The following is a 26687-nucleotide window of genomic DNA, read 5'->3' on the forward strand; positions in this document are numbered from 1 at the left end:
ACAAGTGTCCATTACCTGTTGGGTGGGATGTAGATATCCAAGAGGAGTTGGACAGGTGTCCATTACCTGTTGGGTTGTATTTTATGAGGAGATTCAAAAAACCCAAGAATTAGAGAAGTATCCATTGCCTGTTGGGTGGGATGTAGATATCCAAGAGGAGTTGGACGGATGTCCATTACCTGTTGGGTGGTATTGTGATGAAACAATTCAAGAAACCCAAGAAGAATTGGACAAGTGTCCATTACCTGTTGGGTGGGATGTAGATATCCAAGAGGAGTTGGACAGGTGTCCATTACCTGTTGGGTTATATTTTGATGATGTAATTCAAGAAACCCAAGAATTAGAGAAGTGTCCGTTGCCTGTTGGGTGGGATGTAGATATCCAAGAGGAGTTGGACAGATGTCCATTACCTGTTGGGTGGTATTCTGATAAAACAATTCAAGAAACCCAAGAAGAATTGGACAAGTGCCCATTACCTGTTGGGTGGGATGTAGATATCCAAGAGGAGTTGGACAGGTGTCCATTACCTGTTGGGTTGTATTTTGATGAGGAGATTCAAGAAACCCAAATAGAATTGGACAATGTACACATGTTCAATTGTTCTTGGGTAGTTTAATCCCTTCGTTAAAATACAACCCAACAGGTATAGGACACCTGTCCAATGCCTGTTGGATACGTTCATTCCGTCCAACTTCTAATGGGCATTTGCTTACTATTAATTGGTCATGACTCAAAAAGGTTTCTCCTTAAATACTTAATTTTGTTATTCAAGAAAGGTTGAACAGAGTCTGAGATGTGTTGAGTTATGTTTTCACATTTCAGTTTTTTTGCACTTAGGTATTCATATATTTTAATATTAGATATTTTGAAATATACAGGTGTATATCCTTATTGCTAAGAACAAATTAGTTAGGTGTTACAATAAAAGAGCTATATCACAGAAATTGACAAAAAATATGAGTTCAAAACCAAAGGTTTTCAGTCTTGTCTGAATTTACCAGCAAATATTAAATATATAATAAATTTGAAATGAATAAAAAACAATAAGAAAAAACCCAATAAAATACGGACACGAGGATTAATATCCAATAAGATTTGAACAGTAACTACCCAAATAATGCTCTGTCGTGTGTACACATTTTTTGTATCCAATAAGCAGTATCCAATAGGACTTGGACTTGATGTACCCAATATATAACCAAATGTGTGTCCGTCCGTCCGTCCGTCCGTCTGTCACACTTTTCTTCCCTGAACTCCTCCTACATTTTACACAGTAGCTTAATCATCTTTTGGGAGATGGTTGGTGGGGTCATGTAGATGTGCAGTAAGGTTTTGGAATTTTGATTTTGCCCCGGGGGGTCAAATGGGGGTCGAAAAATGAGTTTTTAATGCAAAAAAACCCCGTCTTCCCTGAACTCCTTCTACATTTTACTCAGCAGCCTAACCAGCTTTTGGGAGATGGTTGGTGGGGTCATGTAGATGTGCAATTAGCTTTCAGAATTTTGATTTTGCCCCAGGGGGTCAAATGGGGGTCAAAAAATGACGTTTTTTAAGCAAAAAGCTCCGTCTTCCCTAAACTCCTCTTACATTTTATTCAGCAGCCTAATCATCTTTTGGAAGATGGTTGGTGGGGTCATGTAGATGTGCAGTAAGGTTTTGGAATTTTGTTTTTGCCCCGGGGGGTCAAATGGGGGTCAAAAAATGATGTTTTTTATGCAAAAAGCCCCGTCTTCCCTGAACTCCTCTTACATTTTACTCAGGAGCCTAATCATCTTTTGGGAGATGGTTGGTGGTGTCATGTAGATGTGCAGTAAGGTTTCGGAATTTGATTTTGCCCTGGGGGTCAAATGGGTGTCGAAAAATGACTTTTTTAATGCAAAAAGACCCTTCTTCCCTGAACTCCTCTTACATTTTACTCAGCAGGCTAATCATCTTTTGGGAGATGGTTGGTGGGGTCATGCAGATGTGTAGTAAGGTTTCTGAATTTTGATTTTGCCCCAGGGGATCAAATGGGGGTCGAAAAATGACGTTTTTTATGCTAAAGGCCCCATCTTCCCTGAACTCCTCTTACATTTTATTCAGCAGCCTAATCATCTTTTGGGAGATGATTGGTGGGGTCATGTAGATGTGCAGTTTGGTTTCGGAATTTTGATTTTGCCCGGGGGGTCAAATGAGGGTCAAAAAATGACGTTTTTTATGGAAAAAGCCCAGTCTTCCCTAAAATCCTTTTTCGTTTTAAACAGTGGTCTTATCCTCTTTTGGGAGAGTTCACTCTTTTGAAATTTTGTTAAAACATCAAGGTCAAGGGGTAAAAAATCATAGCATGTTGGGAAACATCTTGTTATGGGTAATGTTCACTTGAAATGTGAAAGTCGAATCTCTTCTCAATGAAAAGGAAATACAACATTAATGAAAATTAAGTTAAACTTCAAGGTCAAGGTCACAGAGTCAAAAAGTCATGATACATTTGGAAAGATCTTATCACAGGTAATATGAATGCCCTTTCATTTATCTTTCAAAATGATTAATTCAAAGCAATTAATTTGTTTATGAAATTAGGTCAAACTTCAAGGTCAGGGGTAATAAAAATCATAGTGTATTTAGAATGGTATTGTCCCATTTAATACTAATACACATGTTTAATATAAAAGTCCTGTCTCTTCTCATTCAAAATATACGACCATGATGACCAATTGCAAGGTTAAATTTATTGTGACAGATGGGCAGTTTGACAAACAAATGAGATTTAATGTACCCTACCTTAGCGAAAATGGGGGACAATAAATGTCTTTGCTGTTCTTGAGAAGAAGATTTATGTTGGAAAAAGTCCCCTGCATATTTAAATGTAAATTGGTTGAAATTGGCCCAGTGGTTCTTAAGAAGTTAATGTGAAAAGTTTGCAGACAAACAGATGGACAACAGAAATCAGTACATTTCAGAAAACAGTATGCTTATAAATAGTTAATCAAGGTGCTTTGGGTAGCAAAATTAAGCTAAACTGGTATATCTAATTCATCCGCAGAGCTTAGTATATTTTAATATGCACAACCTTTTCAAATCTTATCATAATTATTTTTTAAAATTTATATCACCATGTCTCATTCAAGGGAGAACTAGAGATATGACCAGATGTATATCTGTTGAATATAAAATATGTACATGTATACTGTGTTTTTTTTAGTAATTTGTTTGTTTGTTGTGACAGCAACTGTTATGGCAGCTTTTGGCAAAGGTTGAAGTTTCTCAAATGTAAGTCAGACTCCAAGGTCAAGGTCAAAGGGTCAAAATTGTTGGTATCAAAGGGAAAGTCTTGTCACAAGGAATACACATGTGAAAAAAGAGAGAAATCCCTAGAACTTCCTCACCTGTTCAAAAGTTATTGCCAAGGTTAAAGTTAAATTGGGTTCAACTCTAAGGTCTACGTCAAAAATAATTATACCTGTTGAAAGTTCACAATGATTACACATGTTAGAGCATGAAAGTCCTAGCACCACCTGTTCAAAACTTAGGCCAAGTTTAAGGTATTTTTCTTGTAAAAGTGGGTCAAACTCCAAGGTCAAGAGATCAAGAGGTCAAAATTGGTGGTACCCATTAAAAGGTTTTGCCAAAAGAAATTTACCTATGAAATATTGAAGCCATGTGTATAGCCCAATCCACTTAAAACTTATGGGCAAGGTTAAAGTTTCTGTGGACAGACAAACATACATAAACATAGGAAACAAAATATGTATATATAGTCAAATGAAAAATTTTTCTACTATTATGGAGTCATAAGATCAATTGTCATTTCAGGTACAGGGAGTCAGTGGCTAGGGAGATCAGACACCCCCCCCCCCCCCCGGAATTAGCAGTTATTTAAATAAGACTATGTACTGTAGAGAATAAAAATGACTTTAGACATCCTCCCCCTTAGAAAACAGGAACTCCACCATCATTGTTTTTATTATTATTTTTTATTTGCTTCTCAGGAAATCTTGGGCTGATTTTTTTGACTGTGGTGTGACACCCCCCCCCCCCTCTTTCTGAAAAAAAAAATTCTGGATCTGCGCCTGTATATACTGAATGTCCGCAACGGGAGATAACTTGACAATGTGAAATTTGTCGACTGTGGCATGCGATGATCTTTGACCCTTTTTGAACTTCAACCTAACCATTTGCATTTATTTATTTTTATGCAATCTATACTAATTCTTGTACTTACCGAATGTCATAGGTCGTGACAACGAATTCATGAAATATAATCCATATAATCCAGTTAAAACACAAGTGATTTTAACTGACCACACTGCATCGTCAGCATACATGTGCTAAATAATCTCATTCGACAAACCTTTGCTGATACCGTTGCCAGTATGAATCGGCCGAGGTGTGCCGAGAGGTGATATCTATAAATATGATAATGGGTGATGCAAACCCAATGTGAATGTAGAAAATAAGATGTTCACACGTAAAACTGTTTAGTACAAGAACAAATTTCAAACTATCATAATAAACTATGTTTTAACATAACTGCCATCTAGGTCTATTTTTAAAAGATGTGAGAGTGAGAGAGTGTGTGTGTGGGGGGGGGGGAGAGAGAGAGAGGCATTGACAAACTAATCGGGTTGTATTTTCAATGGGTTTTTTTCCCGACCAAGTACTAAAATCAGTTTGCACATTTTGATAAATTCATCAAAAACGCTTTGTACTAAAATAATATGTCGTTGAGAAAGTAAATTTAAAAAGTTCCAAATTATGGGCAAAATATTTATCTGAATCTAATTAAGTAATTTACTTCAATCATTAATTAAATTCTGTTATTTCAGACTGGTAATGAATTAAGTATTCAAAATACATATGTGAGGCTCATAGATCATATGGTCACCTGAAAATTTTATGTTCAATTTGACGAATACATGTAAGGTGATAATCATAGAATTATTTTGACTTCTTCCTTTGAAAGTCCAATACGAAGGAGTGTGTATTTAGAGGCAAACACCATAGTGCGGGTATTACTGTCTCATGACAGCGTCTAGTTGGACTATGATCTAACATTTAGGTAACTCTACTGATAAGTGTTAAATTTGCACACTATTCGACTGATTAGGGTTAGTTTTGCACCCACATGAGAGATTAGGGTTAGTCCTTGCATTAGTATTCGGCTGATTAGGGTTAGTGTCGCATCCATCGGAGAGATTGGGGTTAGTCCTCGCACATTATTCGACTGATTAGGGTTAGTCTAGCATCTGCCCGGGATATTTCGTCTTTAAACATCTTAGTCCTTGCATACCATCCGAGAGATAAGGGTTAGTGATTCGTTATTTCAGATAAGTTAAGAAATTCAGTTGTTTCTGTAATTTTTCTAAGATAAAATCTATCTTCTATGGCATTTTGTTCGTTTGATAAACTTTAAATGGAAGAATGGCTAATTCCGAAAGAAATGACACTGTGTAAGCATGCGCCGCACACGATTCGTTCAGAATTATTCTTTGTCAATTTTTTTCCATGAATAAAAAATTTTTTTTTCAGAGAACGAGGTTGAAAACTTCGTTCTAAAATGAAGGTTTAAACTAAACTTTTAACCCTAGAATTCGATCTTGGGGTCAAAAGGCCAAAAAACCTCGTATTTAATTTTTTTTCGATCGCTCACGCGATCTCATATATACAGAAGTCGCCTTCGGCGACACTATATTTTAGCGCGTTTTTCTGGGGACCGGTAAATTAAAGTCGTTTCCATGTTCTTTTGTCCTGATTATAACCTTTGCTTTCTGATAAGGTGGCTACGTGGCGGAATGGTTGGAATGAGACGGCTGCTACTGACTACTGCAGTAACGCCTTCACGAACGATCCCGCGGTCACAGTCTGCATAGAGAAGGTCAACACAAGCGTGGCGGAATACACAAACAGCTGTATCACGGATATCAAGGTATCCCTACAACCAAATCCGTGGCTCTCGTTTCTCACAGATTCAGAATAATCATATATATATACAAAAAATAGAATTGATCATGCTCAAGTGCATACACGACCATTGATTTTAGACTTAGATTTTCTCTTAAGTAAAATTATCGGTTTAACTTAGCATGCCTTGAGCCAAGTCATGTCATGTTGATCCAACAGCAGCTTATTTTAAATGAGAGATAAACTACGCAAATTGATACTGCACTTCGTTTTCTTCATTTTTCTTTCTGAACACTTTAACAGCTCCAAGGCGACACTGATTTCTTGAAGGCCACGTTAGATACTCTTAAAAAGAAGTGCATAACGACAGCGTCACGTGATGAAAGTTTCCAGCAGACGAATACGACATCCAATGGCGTCAGTGTCTTAGACACTCTTTCCAGTTTGACATGTCCAAACAACTGCTCAGGGCACGGGACATGTGCTAACGGTGAGTACAATGAAACCAAAGACAATCTAACATCATTGATACCAAACTATAGCAAAAAAGGAACTTTAGCGTACCCAGGTAGACTATTTCTCCGGCCTATATAGGTATGATGTCTGATGCCCAGTCTATTTAATCAAATTGCTCTTCATAATAAGATATTGTTTTAGAGACCTGCAGCTGCGATGCCAGTCATATTGGCGAGGATTGCTCACACGGCCTGACGACTCCCCCCGCAGAAATCAGCGTCCCCAGTCACGGGCTGTGTGACACGAGATACCGACCTTGTCTGACCCAGAACATCGTGGGTGTATTTCATAAAGCACCCTATGCTCTGGCTCAACATTTTAAAGTAAGAGTTTTTTTTTATCCCATAGTAATTTATTATAAACATAAACAACTACAAGACATATGATTTTTTTCTGAAGTTACTGATTGTCAAAGAATTATCTGCACAGAACAAAAAATAATGCAATGAGTAATACTGTAGATCACTTAATTTTTGCGACACCTTATTTTCGCGATATAGTCATTGACTCTTTATTAGCGAAACAAAATTTTCACGAATTATGGTCAGTACTCTATATAATCTTAAGAAATTCTATTATACGCGAGAATCAAATTTTCGCGTGCATACCGTCTCGCGTAATTACGCTAAAATATGTACGTTCATTTCAATATTTCCACTTACCTGCCTCCTTAACTATTTGCAATTTCCCTCTAGTTCCCCATACAATGCGTCGATATATTTTTTTAGAGTAACTACGGTATCACCTCCAGTTATCCCCCTTAACTATAACTCTTCAGTTTTCTCTCGACGCCATATTGGACATGCGGTTTTCCTCATACAGTGCAAAATAAAGTTTATATTGGCGTTTTTGGAAGCGTTTATCCCGTTGTAATTATGGAGAAAGAGTTTAAAGACTGTTCTAAATGTTCGGGTAAGATGAACATTCTAGATGATCACGTTTTTTGTTATAAACATCGTCTCTGTAACGAGGCCTTTCCATGTGACACTTGTAAAACCTGGTCAAAGGAACGGCGGGATAAAATAACGAAGATGATCGAGAAAAGTGTACAGAAAACAATTAAAATGAACAGTAAGGTGCCTCAGTCCGTCTGTGGAGACGGCATGGCAGTGCAGGACGTAAGTCCGTCTGTGGAGGCGGCAGTCCAGGAGTCAAACGACAATGCCTTACTGAATGCCGAACATAACAGACCCGACGTCGTGGATTTATCCGCAATTATTCAAGAACAAGTAAGACAGCAGGTCGAATTGTTACTTAAACATAAGAATGTTGATGAAAATTTTAATGATCAATATAACATATCGGCATTGGCAGCAAACGAGGCAAGGTTGACCAGAGGAAATGAGACCACCAATTCCAAAACGGCAACCATTAGCAGACCTCATTTTGACAAGTTTAAGGCTTATGATGAACAAATGTCAGCCTTTGAGTCCAGTGTTGCAGATGTGTTGTCTGTTAATGCACGAGATAATGATTTTGAGGATATAGATTCTAATGCATCATTTGGTGGTTTGTGTACCAATTCAGATGCGGCCGTAGAGGTGCCTTTTGGTGCACCAGATTCTTCTGATCCGCTACAGTGGAACGGTTTTGTTTCAAAGATGGCAAAAGTGCTCAATATTGATCTTAGCTTGAAGCTGAGGATCCATTAGAAAATGAAAGAAAATCATTTATTTCTTCGCGATTGAAGGGAGACAAGAGTGACAAGAAAAAGTCTCTCCTTAAAATGCCTATTGAAGGAACACTCATTGATATGATTAAGACGGTTGAGAAAGAAGCTACTTCGGGGCATTTGAAAAATAGGTCAGTACGTGGCAGAGATGATAAAGCATTTATGGTTAAAAAGGATGACTTTGACGCCTTTTGTAATCCTCCAAAGTTGGATGACAACATTGAGGAGGGATTAGTAGTAGGCCAGAAGGGTAGTTTTGGAAAATCAAAAGTGAATCTTTCTCCTTTTCATAAGGAGTTAGATAATGACTTTCGGCGAATTGACAATTCAGCAAGAGCCTTATTCAGAGCCATTTCATATGGCACTATGATAGCAGCTTTCTTAGATGAGGCTGAATGTGAGGATGATCGAGTGGAAGGACGTAAAGCCCTCATCAACTGTTTCAGAAGCATGGCTGATTTGACAGCAAGAGTGATGGCAAATTCAGTCTTGAGTAGAAGAAAAGTTTTTCTTAAAAATGTAGATTTTATAAGCAAGGCAACGGAGAAGAAATTGCTAAAACTACCCATTTTTGGCAACCAGTTGTTTAATGGACAGTACTTTGATTCTCTCCATACTTCTGCAGAGAATCTACGAGATGCTAGGGAAACCCAAAATGTTTACAACGCATCAAAGGGTTATAATAAGAACTACAAGAGTAGAGAGAATAGGAACTCTACCGAGTTGAGCAGAAAGAGGAAAGCAGATGTAAATGAGACCTCTGCTCATTCTGCAAAAGTCCCTAAGTCTAATGAGACTAATGCCTTAAGTTCTGATCACAGCAAGGACAATTTTCGTTCAGGACAAGGGAACAGGAAAAATTCTTTTTCCAGGCGAACCTTTGGGAACCAGAAAGGGTTTCCAACTCCAAGGAAGTAAATCTCATAAACAGCCAGTCTGTAAATATGTTTCCCCAGGTAGGGGCACGGTTGTTAGAATTCCACAGGAAGTGGACCGTAATCACGCAGGATCAGTGGGTAATAGAAACCCTAAGGGAAGGGTTAAAATTGGAATTAATGATTCAACCCAATGTAAATATCAAGGAAACATGTGTACCAAGATATGGTATTCACGAATCAGTTATTTTAGCAGAAATAAACATGTTGTCAGGAAAAAATGTTATAGAACCTGTGCCTGCAGGGCAAGAAAACGAAGGGTTTTACAGCACCATTTTTGTGGTGCCAAAGAAACAAGGAGGGCTTCGGACAATTCTAAATCTAAAACCTCTAAATCAGTTAATAGTGCCTCGACATTTCAAAATGGAAACTTTGTGTTCCATAATGAAAGCAATGAAAAAAGGGGACTTTGCAATCTCACTAGATTTGACAGATGCCTATTTCCACATTCCAATTCACACAGATTTCCAGAAATTTCTAAGATTCAGATTTCTAGGCCAGAGTTACCAGTTTCGAGCAATGCCATTTGGACTTCGTTCTGCTCCAAGGGTCTTCACAAAGATAATGGCAGTTCTAGCGACACACTTGAGAAAAATTATAATCCAAATATTCATGTACCTAGACGATTGGTTGATGATCAATCCAGACAAGAGAACTCTTCTTCAACAGAGAGACTATGTATTACATCTAGTTCAGGAGCTGGGATTATTAGTGAATTGGGAAAAGTCGTCTCTAGTGCCATCCCAACATATAGAGTACCTGGGAGCACATTTCAATCTGGTAGAGGGCATTGCGACACCAACAGAGGCCAGGTTTCAGAGTATTTCAGACATAGTGCAGACTTTATCAATAAGTCAACACACTCAAGCAGTAGTTATCCTCAAATTGTTAGGACTGATGGCTTCATGCATTTATTTGGTTCCGATGGGAAGGTTACACATGCGTCCCATACAGTTATACCTGTTGGCAATGTGGAGACCAAAGATTCACCCTCTTACTCATGTGATAGTGATCCGGCCAATCCTAATTCAGCACCTTCAGTGGTGGATGAATCGGGAAAACTTTTTCAAAGGAATGCCTTTACAGGATCCGCCAATTCAACTGACATTGATAACAGATGCCTCAGAACAGGGTTGGGGAGCACACCTGGAGAACTGGGAGACGTCAGGGGTCTGGCCGCAGCAATATCAACAGAAGCATATAAATTGGCTGGAGCTAAAGGCAGTTCAGTTGGCTCTTCAAGAAGCTCTGTTTTTGATAAAGGGAAAAGTGATCCTTATACGGTCAGACAACACAACAGTGATAAGCTATATCAACAAACAAGGGGGGACACACTCACCAGAACTGTGTTATCTAACTTGGGAGTTGTTCCAGTGGTGCATGGAGAGCAAAATTACAATACGAGCTGTTCACATTCCAGGGAAGAAGAATTTTCTTGCAGATGCACTTTCCCGGGGGAAAAAAGTTCGAATGACAGAATGGTCACTCAACAAAACTGTTGTAAATTTATTGTTCCAACAATTAGGAACTCCATGTATAGACTTGTTTGCAACTGCGCAAAACAAGAAGTTGCCAGTCTATTGCTCCCCGTTTCCGGACATCAATGCTTTTCAAGTAGATGCCTTAGCAATGAGTTGGGAAGGGATTTATGCTTATGCATTCCCACCACCTATTCTTGTGCCCAAAGTCTTGCAGAAGATACGGGAAGAGCAAAGTGTTGTACTTCTCATTGCTCCAATGTGGCCCAGACAGTCGTGGTATCCTCAGATAATAGATCTTCTGATCGACGTACCAGTCAAACTACCACTGTGGCCAGATCTTCTCTCTCAAAATCGCAATCAGATTTTCCATCAAAATCTAGAAACTCTCAATCTTGTAGCATGGAAACTGTCAAATTGCAACACAAGTCAAGAGGATTTTCTGAAGAAATTGCAGAAATTATGGCAAATGCCAGAAAGACATCTACACAAACAGTTTATGATGCAAGACTCAGAATATATAACAGTTGGTGTAAAGAACAAGGTGTTAATCCCATTACAACATCTATACCAGAGTTAGCACAATTTTTTATGTATCTCTTCAATGTGAGAAAGTGTAAACCACAGACTATAGCTGGATACAAGTCAGCAATAGCAATAGTTCATCAGAATGGGAGCAGTATTGGTACAAGTACAGAACTGTCTTCATTGTTGAAAGGTTTATTTAATAAACACCCATCTGTACGTCAGTTGACACCGAACTGGAATTTACCACTGGTTTTGTTAACTCTCACAAAACATCCGTTTGAACCACTAGAGTCAGCAGATCTAAAGTTTTTGACTCTTAAAACTGTTTTTCTGGTAGCCATAGCTTCAGCTTCGAGAGTGAGCGAGATTCATAGCCTCACTTTAGATGATGGTCACTTTAGAATAGAGAGGAAAGGAATAAAAATGTTACCAAATATGGAATTCCTGGCAAAGACTCAAACTATAAATAGACCATGGGACCCTATTTATATTCCTGCATTTGATTCATTCGCCACGGATTCAGAGGATTTAAAATTGTGTCCTTGTCGTGCATTGAAGATTTATATCAATAGAACGAAAACTATTCGGAAGTCAAATAGGTTATTTGTGACATACCAACAGAATAACCACAAGGAAGCATCAAAAGACACTATTGCAAGATGGATAGTTAGCATGGTTCGTTTTGCTTATGATAATGCAGAAGCAGCAACATTGAATCTAGTTAGAGCACATGACACTAGACGTTTGTCAACTTCCTGGGCTTTGTTCTGTGGTGTATCTGCAGAGGAGATTTTACGGGCAGCACACTGGGCATCTGAATCTACCTTTACATCTTTTTATCTGAAAGATGTTCCAGATCATCAGTCCATTTTTGCCAAGGCAGCAATTTTGGACTCATCAAGGAGAGGGAAGCAAAAATAGGTAATTATGTACCTTTTATGTACTTTTGTCACTTACTTTTCCTCTCCCACCTCCAAACTGGGCTGCAAATTCTTTTGCAAATAGTTAAGGAGGCAGGTAAGTGGAAATATTGAAATGAACTTGGATTTTTGGGGGTAAAATCCGTGTTCATGAGATATTTACACTTACCTGCCTCACCCAGCCCACCTCCCCTCTCGAGGAAGTTGAAAGGTCAGAACCTTTTAAGTTCGTCGAGAGAAACTGAAGAGTTATAGTTAAGGGGGATAACTGGAGGTGATACCGTAGTTACTCTAAAAAAATATATCGACGCATTGTATGGGGAACTAGAGGGAAATTGCAAATAGTTAAGGAGGCAGGTAAGTGTAAATATCTCATGAACACGGATTTTACCCCCAAAAATCCAAATTTTTGGTATCTCTCCATTATATAAACATACAGAGAGAAAATATCTTCAATTCTGTATGAAGTTTGTCAGAGGTCAGAGGTAAATATGTGACCTAATCACACGGCGCAATAATACCTACCGGTACATAAATTACAAAATGACCTGCTGTACTTGCTTTTCATGTATAAAAATGAACAAAATAAGCAAGTAAAATGATAATCATTTTATTTACAATGTAAACAAGTATTTCACACAGTTTTTTGGCTATCGATTGAACCTGTGTACATAGACAAACTAGGCTAGCGTTTGTTTACATTTTTCTTCACATTTGTCAGCTGCACAGTCTCTAACGTTCATCCTTATTTTTTGGGTAGACCTTTGGTTAAATTTTCATGATAAACTATTATTTTATCTTTAAATTCTACTCACGATAAATGTGTAAATCTGTTGGAAAATATCATTGCAACCATGCCATGAACAGCTGCCAAACACCTCGGCGTTTTTCGTAGTTCAATGTAAAGCTGTCGCCAGTGTCTCCATGTTTATCAGTGTTTTACGGTAAGTATGCCTTTAGTTACTGAAATCGTAGAATGTTTTTGATCAAATTGCAAATTAACTTGGTCGGACAAGTGTCTCAATCCATCGGATCCATCCATCCCTTTCCGACGACCGAAGTTCCTTCAACTTTTTATCAACAAACTTCGTACGTGTTTCTTGTGTCTTTTCAGCATCGATTATCAATTTTCACGAATAAAAATATTCCCAGACAACAATCTGTTCACTATTACTGATCACAAGTAGCCTTTCACAGAATATTCCCTTCGAAATAGATTCCTTAGCCTAATAAATTCGAAGCGTAACCGCCATACAAGCCGATTTACGCCTTGCGTCATTTTTCAAAATCTACGACGGACGGTTAGTGCAATAATTTAAAATCGAAAATATTCAATTGTCTGTCTCAAATGTATATATAAGTAATAAATAACACGTTTATAAACTTCAATGGGAATTGAAGTGGGTCGGTACGTGATCAAATCTTCTGAGAAGGCCTTCGGCCTTCACAGGATTTGATCACGTGACCGACCCACTTCAATTCCCATTGAAGTTTATAAACTTGTTATTTATTTCTTAATATATACATTTGTGGTATCTCTCCATTATATAAACATACAGAGAGAAAATATCTTCAATTCTGTATGAAGTTTGTCAGAGGTCAGAGGTCAATACGTGACCTAATCACACGGCGCAATAATATCTACCGGTACATAATTATAAAATAAAATGACCTGCTCTACTTGCTTTCCATGTATAAAAATGAATAAAATAAGCAAGTAAAATGATAATTATTTTATTTTAAATGTAAACAAGTATTTGATACAGTTTTGGGGCTATCGATTCAACCTGTGTACATAGAGAAAACTAGGAGCCTAGCGTTTGTTTACATTTTTCTTCACTTTTGTCAACAGTCTCTAACGTTCATCCTTATTTTTTTGGATAGACCTTTGGTTAAATTTTCATGATAAACTTTTATTTTATCTTTAAATTTTACTCACGATAAATGTGTAAATCTGTTGGAAAATATCGTTGCAATCATGCAATGAACAGCTGCCAAAAACCTCGGCGTTTTCGTAGTTCAATGTAAAGCTGTCGCCAGTGTCTCCGTGTTTATCAGTGTTTTACGATAAGTATGCCTTTAGTTACTGAAACCATGGAATTTTTTTGATCAAATTGCAAATTAACTGGCTCGGACAAGTGTGTCAGTCCATCGGATCCATCCATCCCTTTCCAGCGACCGAAATATTCCTCCAACTTTTTATCATCAAACTTCGGACGTGTTTCTTGTGTCTTTTCAGCATCGATTATCATTTTTCACGAGTAAAATATTCCCATACAACAATCTGTTCACTCTTACTGATCACAAATAGCCTTTCACAAAATACTCCCTTCGAAATAGATTCCTTAGCCTAATGAATTCGAAGCGTAACCGCCATGCAAGCCGATTTACTCCTTGCGTCATTTTTCAAAATCTACGACGGACGGTTAGTGCAATAATTTAAATTCGAAAATATTCAATTGTCTGTCTCAAATGTATATATAAGTAATAAATAACAAGTTTAAAAATTTCAATAGGAATTGAAGTGTACGGTACGTGATCAAATCTTTCGAGAAAGCCTTGCGCCTTCACAGGATTTGATCACGTGACCGACCCACTTCAATTCCCGTTGAAATTTTAAACTTGTTATTTATTTCTTAAATAAAGTTATCGCGAATAAAAAGTGATTTACAGTATTAACTGCTATGAGTGAAACAAGTGTTTAACACTATGTTAACATATAAGACAGAGGGTGAATTTATCAGCGGCTAATAAACGATTTTGTTACATTGTATTAATATTTTGTAGCCAAATAGCTCTTATATTTGATTAAGGCTTAACCACCTGGATTGGATTGCTCAAAACTCTGGTTAAGGTTAACCACTGGTTAAATCTCTTATCCAGTGGTTAACTTTTAACCGTTGGTCAAATTCTGTTGCTCAAAATTTGTCCACTAGTTAACTTTGCTATCCAGTGGTTAAATATTGCCTAAAGTTAGCCATTCCACAGAGGCGGGTTAAGTCTCTTAACCAGTGGATAAATATGACTAAAAAATTATTATTTGTTGTAAATTTTGGGAGATAATAAAAGAAACAGAGGCTTATAGATATTGTAACCAAGAATTTAATGTTGATGAATGCTTAAAAAGACATATGCAGTGATATAAAGTGAAGTTGACGTGGTTTTGTAGCAATATTAGGCAGGAATAACATCACAGTCAGGGATATGATAGGTTTTTATGTCTTCATCGTCAGAAGAAATGTTTTAAATGGGTTCTTTCAAGGATTAATCTGTTGGCATTACAAAGGATCTTATCAAGCGGCCTTCCCTTGCTGAAAAATAAATAATTATTATATATTAGGTATATTTTAAATAAAAAAGTATAAATGAATAAAATTGTTGGTCATTTGCATATAGGTCTAATAGTGGATATATATAAATTGTTCTTTGGTTACCATACATCAGTATTTAAAATCAATTGAGAATTGACCCCCCCCCCCCCCCACTGACACACACACTCCCTTTTTCAAAGATCTTGCATTATGTACTTGTTTTTCAAAATAATATTAGTTATCATTTCCTTGCCGATATTTTTATCTGCCTATTTTATCAAACTACCTTTCTTGTTGACGGCTGCATTAAATTTTAAATGCGTACCATTTCCTTTGATTTTATTATCATTTTGGCAAGGTCTCGTTTTTTTTTTTTTTTTTTTTTTTTTTTTGCAAAGATAGACTTTATATAGGCATTGAAAATTGGGGTTACCTTTTTTTTAATTTGTTGGTTTAGCCCCCTTCCTCCACCCCGACCCACATTCAGTTAGCTACTCTACTTTCACAATGCTTCCGATGCATATGCTATCAATATCTACATAAAGATTTTTAGCTAATTTCTACATGTATTGATGCTAATATTAAGAGGTGTTGTATTTATAAAATACACTTGGGATAATGCATTTTAGTTACGCCGCAAAAGAATGACTGCACTTAAGTACGTCATTTGGAACCTTTTCGGCTACCCATTATAAGCTTAACATTACTTGGACACTCTTTTATTTCTTCAATAAAATTGATTTTGCTATCAGACTTTTTGTTAGGTCATTGTTTTTTTTTTACTACACATTACCCAGTATACGTGATTGCTACAGGGGTTTAACGGTGGATGTGGCCGATGGACAGGGGATGCTTACTCCTTCTAGGCTCCTGACCCGAACTTTTGAGTTTCCAGAGGTCTGTGATTTTGCCCTAGTCACGATCTGTACTCCGTACAAGATGGATTAGGGTTAGGGTTAGTTATATTCATCGTCTTCACCCTTTTTCTACCTCAGACATTTACAAATTACAATTAACCCAATCATCTTTCACGCCTTACTTTACTTATGAATATACAAGTTTAAATTCCATCCACTGTTACTTATATAATGCTTTTGAGGAAATATTCAACACAAAAACAAACTATAGGAAAATAGTTTTGTAGAAACTGAGTTACCAGTCAATTTAAAATCAGTCAGTCAGACTCCTGACGCTACATGCAAAGAATTATGAAATGACCACTATTATACATTTATTGTATGATATTGAGGGAAATATGAAGATTTATTCAGCCAAGTAAAATCATATACCCCGAGGGCTTCGCCCGAAAGGAATATGATATTTCTTGGCTGAATAAGTCTTCATGTTTCCCGAACATTCATGCAATGGATTGTTTATTATACCGAAACAAGCAAAACCTTAAAAAAAACGTTCAAATTCGGCACCGCTCTCAAATTCACTTTCATTTTTAACGTAAAGTTATTAAAACCCTTTGATTAACACATTATCGTCAATTTTGTGACGTAAACCAGGGTATTGTGACGTCAACTTATCTCGGGAGTTTTCTTTAAACGAACGATAATTATTTCGGGAAAATGCACTAAGTATCGAAGAGGTGGAATATGATGAAAGCATGCCGACGGCCGTGAACATAGGCGCTTGGGTCAAGGATACTGTATATTTTCTATATAATGCATTGTCGAGGAAATTCGAACTTACTCGTAACTTTTTTTTTCAGTGTGCAGTGTTAATTTTTAGTTTTTTGTAAACCTTTGTGCTTCATATACTCTAGAATGTCACGGAAATTCGATTTTATGCACGCTTTAAAAATGACATATCCCACTGTATACTAAAAAGAAACTATACAGTGGGATATGTCATTTTTAAAGCGTGCATAAAATCGAATTTCCTTGACATTCTAGTGTATATGAAGCACAAAGGTTTACAAAAACTAAAAATTAACACTGCACACTGAAAAAAAAATGTTACGAGTAAGTTCGAATTTCCTCGACAATGCATTATATAGAAAATATACAGTATCCTTGACCCAAGCGCCTATGGCCGTGAAATATGAAGTTTTACGGCCCGATCACGTGATAACCTAGAACCAATCAGATAACGCGTTGTGTAGAATATTCATAATGAGGTATAATAAATATAATTTTTTAGAGTTTTAATGCATATAGTCAAGGAGAACTTGGACGATATTTTTTTATAATAATTCAATCTAAACAGGCAACGGAAAGTGGAAAAGAGTACAGTAACTACAGTGTAATGGCAAACGTCACGTTACGTCAGCTAAACCTGCTGACCATTACCATACCAACCTATCCCACGTCGTCAAGGAGACGGCGCTCTACAGACGGGTCCATACATGGCTGGGATTTAAGTTTCAGTTACGACAATTCTACCTTCAGCAACTCCACTTCCGTCGTTGTGTACAACGGCGCATCCGAATCATGCGACTACACAACATATACATGTACCAAGGTAGCATGACAATTATTCTTGACGTTGAGTTACGCTTTCACTTGATGCTATCATTTTTTAAACAACTTTTTCTGTATCTGCAAATGACAATGTTTTAAAAGAGATTAACATTTATTTAAGAACCTGTGACAGTCGCAAAAAACTTAACAAGGTCTAAAAATAGTTGTTATAATTAGAAATATAAAATACATGTAATGCATTTATGCAAGCATGAAATGGACTTTTGGCTTTCAATGAATATGAAAAAGAATGCAGACTTATATCTTAGTAATTTTCACTGAATTTTATTATATTTCAGTTCACATCAGTTCAGGATGAACCAGGTAAATTTGGTAAAAGTATTATATAATCGTATTTAAAGTAAGAGACCCTTAGTTTAAGACCTCTGTCGTATTGAAGGTATTGGGTTTCTTATTTAACACTTAATTTTCTTACAAATTTTAATCTACCTCCAGTGTGAATTTCGACTCATCTTTGCGATCAGTATATGTTCAAGAGTGAGTTCAATTTAATGCACACTGTGTTTATAAAAACACTCCTATGGAAAAAAAGTGTTGTTTTTCCAGACGACAGTTGGATTGCTGGGGCGGCAGCAGGTGGCGCTGTAGGCTTTGTGGTTGTCATGGTGATCGTGGGAGTAATTGTTTATAGGAAATTTTTCAAAAAGTAAGACTTTGATATAACATTTATAACTTTTTATCATTAATAATAAATGTAATATCAGTTCAACTGTAGATTGTGACTGTTTTCAGTAAAATATGTTTGTTGTCATAGAGAACTACAAGTATCAATCATAAATCGAAAACTACACTCTTTAAAACATTGAACTTATGTGATCCGATATTTTGAATATATATTCTATTTGAAACTTTACTCGATATCAGTCAGTTTAAAAATTATGTACAGTATATATTTTCAAACATATGAATTGGAATGCCCACACTTAAGATGAGAAAATGTCACCTATTTTATTTGATCTTTTTTTTGTGAAAAGTTATCCCTTTTTAACTGAAGTTGTCGATGCCAATAGCATTTAATTCTAATTAATTCATTTTTATCGATCTTAAAACGTTGTTTGCCAGTATCTCTCAAATGTAATTGTTTACATTAAGAAGTCACTTTGGATAAGTTGTTTTGACTATTTTCAGCAAACGACCATCATCAGCTAAGGTTGGCAGCAGTGACAGAGAAATGTTAACCTTGAAACAGGACGAAGAGAGTCCTCCCCGGCCTCCCACCGTCAACTCGTGGGTGTCAGATAGGAAGAAATAGTGAAAGAGGGTAGCAAAGGAACCACCAAAGATAGTTAAAGATAAAACTAATATAATAGAAATACCTAGAGATTGATGAAATGATAGCTCAGAAACGATAAAAACGAATAGCTAAGTATAGATGTTAAAAATAGCTAAATACGGATATAAAAGAAATATACAGAGGTCGATGTTCAAGTTAGATCTAAAGATGAGTTTAAGGAAATCAACTGGATTAAATACTTAAGACATGATTAGAGATAAATTTGAAAGAAACAACTAGATTATCAAAAAATATTCAGAACTTTTAAAAATGTTTGAGATGGATATAAAACTACAATGAACTTGAACAAGACATATTCTTTAACTATACCTGCTGAAGTTATATAGTGTTATTCTGTCCCTATCTGTCACTAAGTACATTAAAATGATTTTTCTATAATGTTCAATATTTTATTTTGTTTGAGGTTCAATAAGGAAAATATGTTTTGAATTTCCTTTCAAAATCTGTTCGTTTCTGGCTTGGACATTCAGGGACCGAATTATGCATGAGGAAAAACTGTGTGTGAATTTTGAATCTTGAAAAGAGTCTTTCTGTAAAAGTTTATCTGTGCTTTATTTTTTTGCAATGTGTTTACATGTAAAAGGTTTGGAATTGATATTATAGCGTTTGTTTTATTTTCAAGCATCTGCATCACTTCAATCGGAAACAAATGCAAATCTTGTAAATTGGCTGTTTGATTTTTCTTTTCTTACTTCTTTGTTTTAAGATTTATGACCTGTTCTGCAAGATAAAAATATTTGATTCCCACTAAATACACCGTAAATTTTAGTGAGGATGTTGTGACAATTATTGAGATACAATTGTATATTTAATTTTTGCTTCTAATTAAGATTTTAATTCTTGAAGACAATCTGGATGCAGCATCTATCACGTGCCAATGTCTTATTTTGTATCGACTCGGTAAACACTTACCTCAATAGTCTGAACTTTATCATTATGTGTTGTAGACCTTTAATAATTTTGTCCATATTTTTAGTAATGCAAAGTTGGATTAAATCATTATTTTCATATTCTAAGAATACATTCTTGTTTGGTATTATGAAACTGTCAATTGGAGATAGTTTTGATGTCATTTGTGAAGATTCGAAATGCATTTCTTTTTGTACAAGGTTTTAAAAAAAATTTTGGTATAAAAATGGTAAATATTTATGTCTGAAAAAAATAGTTTATTTTATAAATTTAATGTACTTTTTAAAGACATTTTTTTTAATTTCTGTTGTTAATGATGACAATATTGGTGTGGCTACCGGTGAATTTTTATATCTATACTTCCGGCCTTCCTTTTTGTTATTCAAATTAAACATTACATTTCTCTTGTTCAATAAATTGATTTTTTTTTTATTTTTTGACAAATGATTGTTAATGTTATGTTTATTTTTAAAAAAAAACCCATATTTTAATACTACTGAATTAAAATATGTGAGAGAACAGGTTTTTAATATATTTATCCGTCCACTTTTTACTGAATATTTGGAGAAAGAGAACAAGTTTACATTTGTTTTTGTTTCGTTTAAATCGTTATTTCCATTTAAGAATTTTCTATTGAATTTTAAAATTTTATGATGTGTTTTATAAATTATATCTAATAAAGCATTATAAATAGCTTTTGCAGCTGGTCTGTAATAAATATAATACTGGTGCATTGTGTCATTTGTATCTTATGATATATATGGAGATAACGAACAGTTTCCAAGCTTAAAAGTCCATTAAACGATACAAAATAGGAGCATAGCAAACGGGGACCTACAAAACATGAGAGGTTGAATCAGATGTCATGGAGGAGTGAGCATCCCCTGTCGACCGGTCACACCCACCGTGTCCTGAACGGAGAGATGACAACTGCGAGTATATTTGTTTACGAAATAATATCTTGAAAAGAAAAACTGAAGTAGCCTAATTTGATTAAATATCATGTAAAATCCTGCATGTGCCTGTGACTAATAACAATCTATCGTTCAATCAAATGCCAGCTTACTTTTTCATACCAATTGTCGGGCCATTATTCACACACAGATTTGTCCCAAAATTTTTCCCTCTATTTTCCAATCATGATAAGGAGCACACATCGGGAGTGTCCGGGCAGTTGATGTTCACTCATCAATGACACCTGCTTCCCTCTCTGGTGTTTTGGAGATCCGTTTCTGCTCCGCTCCTAATTTTTCATGTTTAATGGACTTTTTGAGCTTGATTGATTGATTGATTGTATATTGTTTAACGTCCCTCTTGAGAATTTTTCACTCATATGGAGACGTCACCGATGCCGGTGAATGGCTTCAAATTTAGACCTATACTCGGCACTCAGGGCCATTGAGCAGTGAGGGTTCTTTATCGTGCCAACGCCTACCGTGACACGGGACCTACGTTTTTAGGGTCATATCCGAAAGACCCGTGACTTTCACTTCTAGTGCCGAGCGCTTGGCGAAGGAACAGTCACTACCTTTGTTTACGTCTTAGGTATGACGCGGCGCCGCGTTTTGAGCTTGAAAATAGTTCGCTGAATATATCGACATATTTACATTGTCAGATTGGATTAATTGTATCAGATCTTTGTTAAATTCGCGTATTAAGGTTATTCCACCCTCCTATGATTTCATGGGTTTTTGCAGAAACTGTCATTAATTGAAATTAATACGAAATAGAACAGTATCTGTTGGAAGAATGCTTTTCAATAGGTGTAATGATAAATATTGTTAATTAAAAGAATTTGAAAATTACATTTTTAATATTAAATCAATAATTTTAATCTTTAAAAAGGGTTAACAAAGACAGTAACTCTTTTTCAGGTTTCTTCATTCAGGCATTTTCTTTATTGTATTTTATTGTATTCTAATGTAAAATAGTTTCTCTGATATTCACAATCTAAAAGTATCTTATTAATAGCAAGTATTTTGGAACATTCAGCATCAGAATTTTGCATTTGAACCAGTTTTTTTTATAATTTATACTGTTTACAAAATGCGTACAATTTTTTCATGTTGACATTTACTTTTTTTTTTATTTATGTCTCATTTAAAAAATATGGTGACCAATACAATTTTTGCTAAAAATTGGTAAATTTAAACTATATTACATGAAAACAGATCCAGTTTTTGTACTTTGAACCATTAAATTTGTGAAGATGAAAAGAACTTAGAAAATTGAGGGGCAATATGAAAATCATCTATCCTTCTGTATTCAGTAATCCAGAGGTGAAAAAAGAATTAGATAGATTACATGATCAGTATGTACTAGTCCCTGCCGACAAAGCAGGTAACAACATTGTCTTTTTTATAATGCTCATTATATGAATTATATTTTAGAAGAACTTGGATTTAATTCTACAAGTGGTAATCCTACTTAAACTCATACTTCCCTTTCTAAGGGAGAAATTCTTCAAAATCATTTGTCAGTTTTATATAATTTAAATATTCCACAGAGCCAAAAGGAATTTGAACTACCCTATAAATACTTAATTCCGAAACTTCATAAAAATCCTTACAAACAAAGATACATTGCGGGTTCCAGTAAATGTTCAACCAAGCTTCTTTCGTTACTACTCACTAAGATATTGACAGTTGTGAAGGAAAAACTTCAAGAGTGTGAATCAGATGTGGATACTCATAAATTCCAAAGAGTTTTTGGACAATTTGAAATCACAAGAATTTACAAAAATCAACATCTCCAAAACTTACGACTTCAACTTTATACACAACCATTCCCCACGATAAATTAAAGTCCAGGCTTTTTGATATCATTGACAGTTGCTTTTTCAATAAAAAAAGGAACTTGTAAATTAACTTACCTTGTCCTTGGTCATTTGCAAAATTACTTTGTTAAAACATATTTTGATTGCACACACAAGTACTCTGAAGTTGACATCTTGAGATCAAGAGATGCTTGATTTTCTGATAATATCTATGTGGTTTTTGGAGACCAGGTATTCCAACAATCTATTGGAATTCCCATGGGCACCAATTCTTTTCCGTTAATAGCCGACATATTTTTATATTCATATGAAGCAGAAGTTGTGCATAATCTTATGCGTGAAAAAAGAAAACACTTGCTGTGGCCTTCAACTCGACATTTAGATATATTGACGATGTATTGTCAATTAACAATGGTTAATTCCATTTCTACGTCGATACGATATATCCTGGGGAGCTTGAGATAAAAAATACCACAGAGTCTGACACATCTGTTTCATACTTGGATATTTTAATTGAAAAAGACACTAATGGTAATCTAACAACCAAGTTATATGATAAACGTGGTGACTTTAACTTTTCTATCGTCAACTTGTCTTACTTATGCAGCAATATACCTTCATCACCTGCATACGGAGTATATATATCTCAGTTTATTCGATACACAAGAGCATGAGAGCATGCGTATGAACAATTTCTAAAACGAGGTAAATTATTGACATGCAAGTTGATGAAACAAGAATATCAACAGTTTTGTTTAAAGGCATCATTTCGTAAATTCTGTGGTCGATACAATGACCTTGTAAGCAAATACAATTTATCATTGAGACTGACGTTTTTCATACTAATTGTTAGTCCATTATTTATACACTGAATTGACGACGGATGTTTACGTTATTTCCCGATCATGACAAGGAGCACACGGAGGGTGTGATCGGTCAGCTGGGGATGTTTGCTCCTCCATGGCACCTGATCCAACTTCTGATGTTTCGGTTGAAAAACATTCCTCCTTTGGCATCAATAAAAATACCAGGCTATAAAAGCGAAGGATGAAATATGAAGATAACGGACAGAAATAAATCTCAGTATAATCAAAGGGAGAGCAAACGCAGCATTTTAAATAAAGAAATGAAGTCTACAGTTGCCGTGCAGAAGTAAGTGTTCTCCGGTCGACCTGTCATCCCCGCCGACTGCTCTTTGTCGTGATCGTGCCAACAAATAACCTTTTTTAAAATTGTTTAAAACAATTCAGAGTTAAAGTAATGGCCAATGCATCTAGGATATTCATTAATTCCTGTGAATGAATGAAAATATAACTTCAGTCAACATTCGACTCAATGATCGATGGTAAATTCTTGCAAAGTCTGTCCATTGAAAGTAGAATTTGTAAACTGTTCATGTTAAACAAGGCTGTATACAATGCATATTAGATACCTGCAAAGAAAGAGTTAAGTTAAAGAGAACGGATTCATCGAAGATCTTCCAATATCCTTAACCTCTTAGCATATTTTCCAAAATAAAATACCAAGAAAAAACCTTCAATAGATTTACCGGAATTAATTGTCTATGTGAATGATAATATCGATGCACAAAATCTACTGTTTTAAAAAAAAATATCATTTGAAATAATGGCTTCATTAAGTTTCTAATTAAATAATCTCCTCCTATTTCACACGCATATAAATCTGTTTTATTCGCCCGAACAAGGAGTGCACCCGAACCTTTAAATCCGTTGGTCTGCAAGAACGTAGTCTTTTTAAAGAATCATATTAAATTTCAATATTCAGAATATACAGCTAAGTTTTTCATTGATTAATCAGGTAATCATGATCTCGCATAGGGATGGGATCGACTCACAGACGTCCATATTATTCGGAAATTAGATAATTCAGGTAAACTTTTCATGTTACTGAATTTAATTTTAATTTTCTAAAATGGCAAACCTGTTTGATTTTCCCCAATTCTATTTTATTTTCCTGTCCTTCCTTAATCCCATTATTAATTTAGAATTCTCAATTTTACTACTCTTGAAAGATATTTGTATCAAAACTTTTGACATTTCATGATTTCTGAAATTCAGATTGATTTAATGTTGAAAAATCAAATGTTATCGAAGAAGTTCCTTCCACTATTCGTTTCATGTCACTTTTCGTTGACAATGATCAGACACTGTGACTGTAAGATGCATAAAAAGCAGGTGTATCTTTTAATAATTCTTTAACTAGTACAAGACACGTGTTGAATGTGAGACCTGTTTAAGGGGAGGCTTAGTCCGCCTGGGTACCTGATGCCATTAGTGGATTGACAAGAGTCCGTGTTTTAAGGACTAGTCACAAATCTCTACTTAATGTATTTCTGTTAAGGGGATGCCCACCCTAACCCTAACATTTTGAGAGATAAACTTAGAAATCAGGCATAAATATTGAAATGGTACTTATTTCGGGTACAAAATTCTTATTTACAGAACACTTTTATATGTCATGAGGGTTTTATTAATTTTTATACTTTTCAAACATAACCTTTTATAATACGTTTTCGTGATTTCTTTGTCTGTTGATGTAAGTTAAAATATATACTAGGGTATTATTTATTGTTTAAAAAAAATGTAAATACACAAAAACATTTCTTCTTTTATTTCTCTTTATGACTTTTCCAAATCCAAAAGGGGTAGTTTTTATTTTATTCCAAACCATATCTAAAATTAAAATAAGAAAAGTATAAGCTCTTACAGTAAATGGTCTTCTTTTACCAACTTTTTTGTTTGAATGGATCAGTTTTTCTCCTTTTTAGGTCACCTGAGTAAACTCCGTTATCCGTTGTTGTCCGTTGTCGTGCGCCGTGTGCCGTGCGTTAACAATTGAACATTTTCAGCTTCTTCTCTGAAACCGTTCAACCAATTTCAACCAATTTTGGCACAAAGCATTTTTAGGTGAAGTGGAACAAAAATTATGAATTTCATGGTCCCTGTCCCCCTGGGGCTCGAGGAGTGTGGCCAAAACCACTAAAATAAGTGCAATCTTTAAAAATCTTCTTTTATGCTCCTGGACTTCAAACAGTCAAACTGTTGGCATGATTGTAATTAGCATTGAGTCGTCTACCAAAATTGTGAAATTCATGGCCCCAGGGTCAGGGGTGCTACTGCTAGGGCGGGGCTAAATAGACTGTATAGTGAAAATGCATTATTTCTTTGAAAATCTTCTTCTCTGCTCTTGGGAATTAAATAAGCTAACCAAGGACATAGTTATTTTGAATAAGATTGCCTCTTCTAAAATTGTGAATTTCATGGCCCAGGGTCAGGGTTTCTGGTTTTAGGGCGGGCCTCTATTGATTAAATAGTGAAAATGCATAAATTCTTTAAAAATCTTCTCCTCTGCACTTGGATATTTTACCAATGAACTATGTACATAGTTATTATAAGAAAGGCTGCTTCTTCCTAATTGGTGAAATTTTATGGTCCCTGGGTCAGGGGTTCTAGTGTTAAGGCGGGGCTCTGTTGGTTATATAGTGAAAATGCATTAATTCTTTGAAAATCTTCTTCTTTGCTCCTGGGTATTAAACAAACAATTTAAGTACATAGTTATGATGACCGAGAATGTCTCTTCTTAAATTGTGAATTTCATAGCTCATGGGTGTGGGGTTCTGGTGTTAGGGCGGGGCTCTTCAATTATTTATAAACTGAAAGTACATTTATTCTTTTAAAAATCTTCTCATCTCCTGGGTTTGAAATAAACTAATCAAGTACATAGTTATATTGAATAAGTCTGCCTTGTCCAAAATTGTGAATTTCATTGCCCCAGGGTCAGGGGTTCTGGTGTTAGGGCGGGGCTCTGTTGATAGTGAAAATGCATAAATTCTTTAAAAATCTTCTTCTATGCTCCTGGGTATAAAACCAATGAACTGTGTACATAGTTATGATGAAAAAGGATGCTTCTTCCTAATTTGTGAATTTCATGGCCCCTGGGTCAGGGGTTCTGGTGTTAG

The 26687-nt window shown here is 35.7% G+C and overlaps 1 protein-coding gene across 1 annotated transcript; it reads left to right on the plus strand.

Moving 5' to 3' along the window:
- The first annotated feature begins 5536 nt into the window (after nt 1-5536).
- On the plus strand, nt 5537-19084 carry LOC134242088 (von Willebrand factor D and EGF domain-containing protein-like). Its single transcript, XM_062724108.1, has 8 exons — nt 5537-5542; nt 5756-5905; nt 6184-6370; nt 6538-6719; nt 17455-17709; nt 18008-18032; nt 18276-18375; nt 18858-19084. The coding sequence occupies exons 1-8, from the start codon at nt 5537-5539 to the stop codon at nt 18979-18981; spliced, it is 1029 nt and encodes a 342-aa protein (XP_062580092.1). The 3' UTR covers nt 18982-19084.
- The last annotated feature ends 7603 nt before the right edge of the window (nt 19085-26687 follow it).

The sequence above is a fragment of the Saccostrea cucullata genome, unplaced genomic scaffold (assembly GCF_032062105.1).
Source record: "Saccostrea cucullata isolate Sc308-1 unplaced genomic scaffold, CSIRO_AGI_Scuc_v1 ctg2703, whole genome shotgun sequence".
Lineage (NCBI taxonomy): Eukaryota > Metazoa > Mollusca > Bivalvia > Ostreida > Ostreidae > Saccostrea > Saccostrea cuccullata.

Coding starts and splice junctions, on each gene's coding strand:
- LOC134242088 (XM_062724108.1), top strand. Junction 17,710..18,007: donor CAACATATACATGTACCAAG/GTAGCATGACAA, acceptor ATTATATTTCAG/TTCACATCAGTTCAGGATGA. Junction 18,376..18,857: donor TATAGGAAATTTTTCAAAAA/GTAAGACTTTGA, acceptor GACTATTTTCAG/CAAACGACCATCATCAGCTA.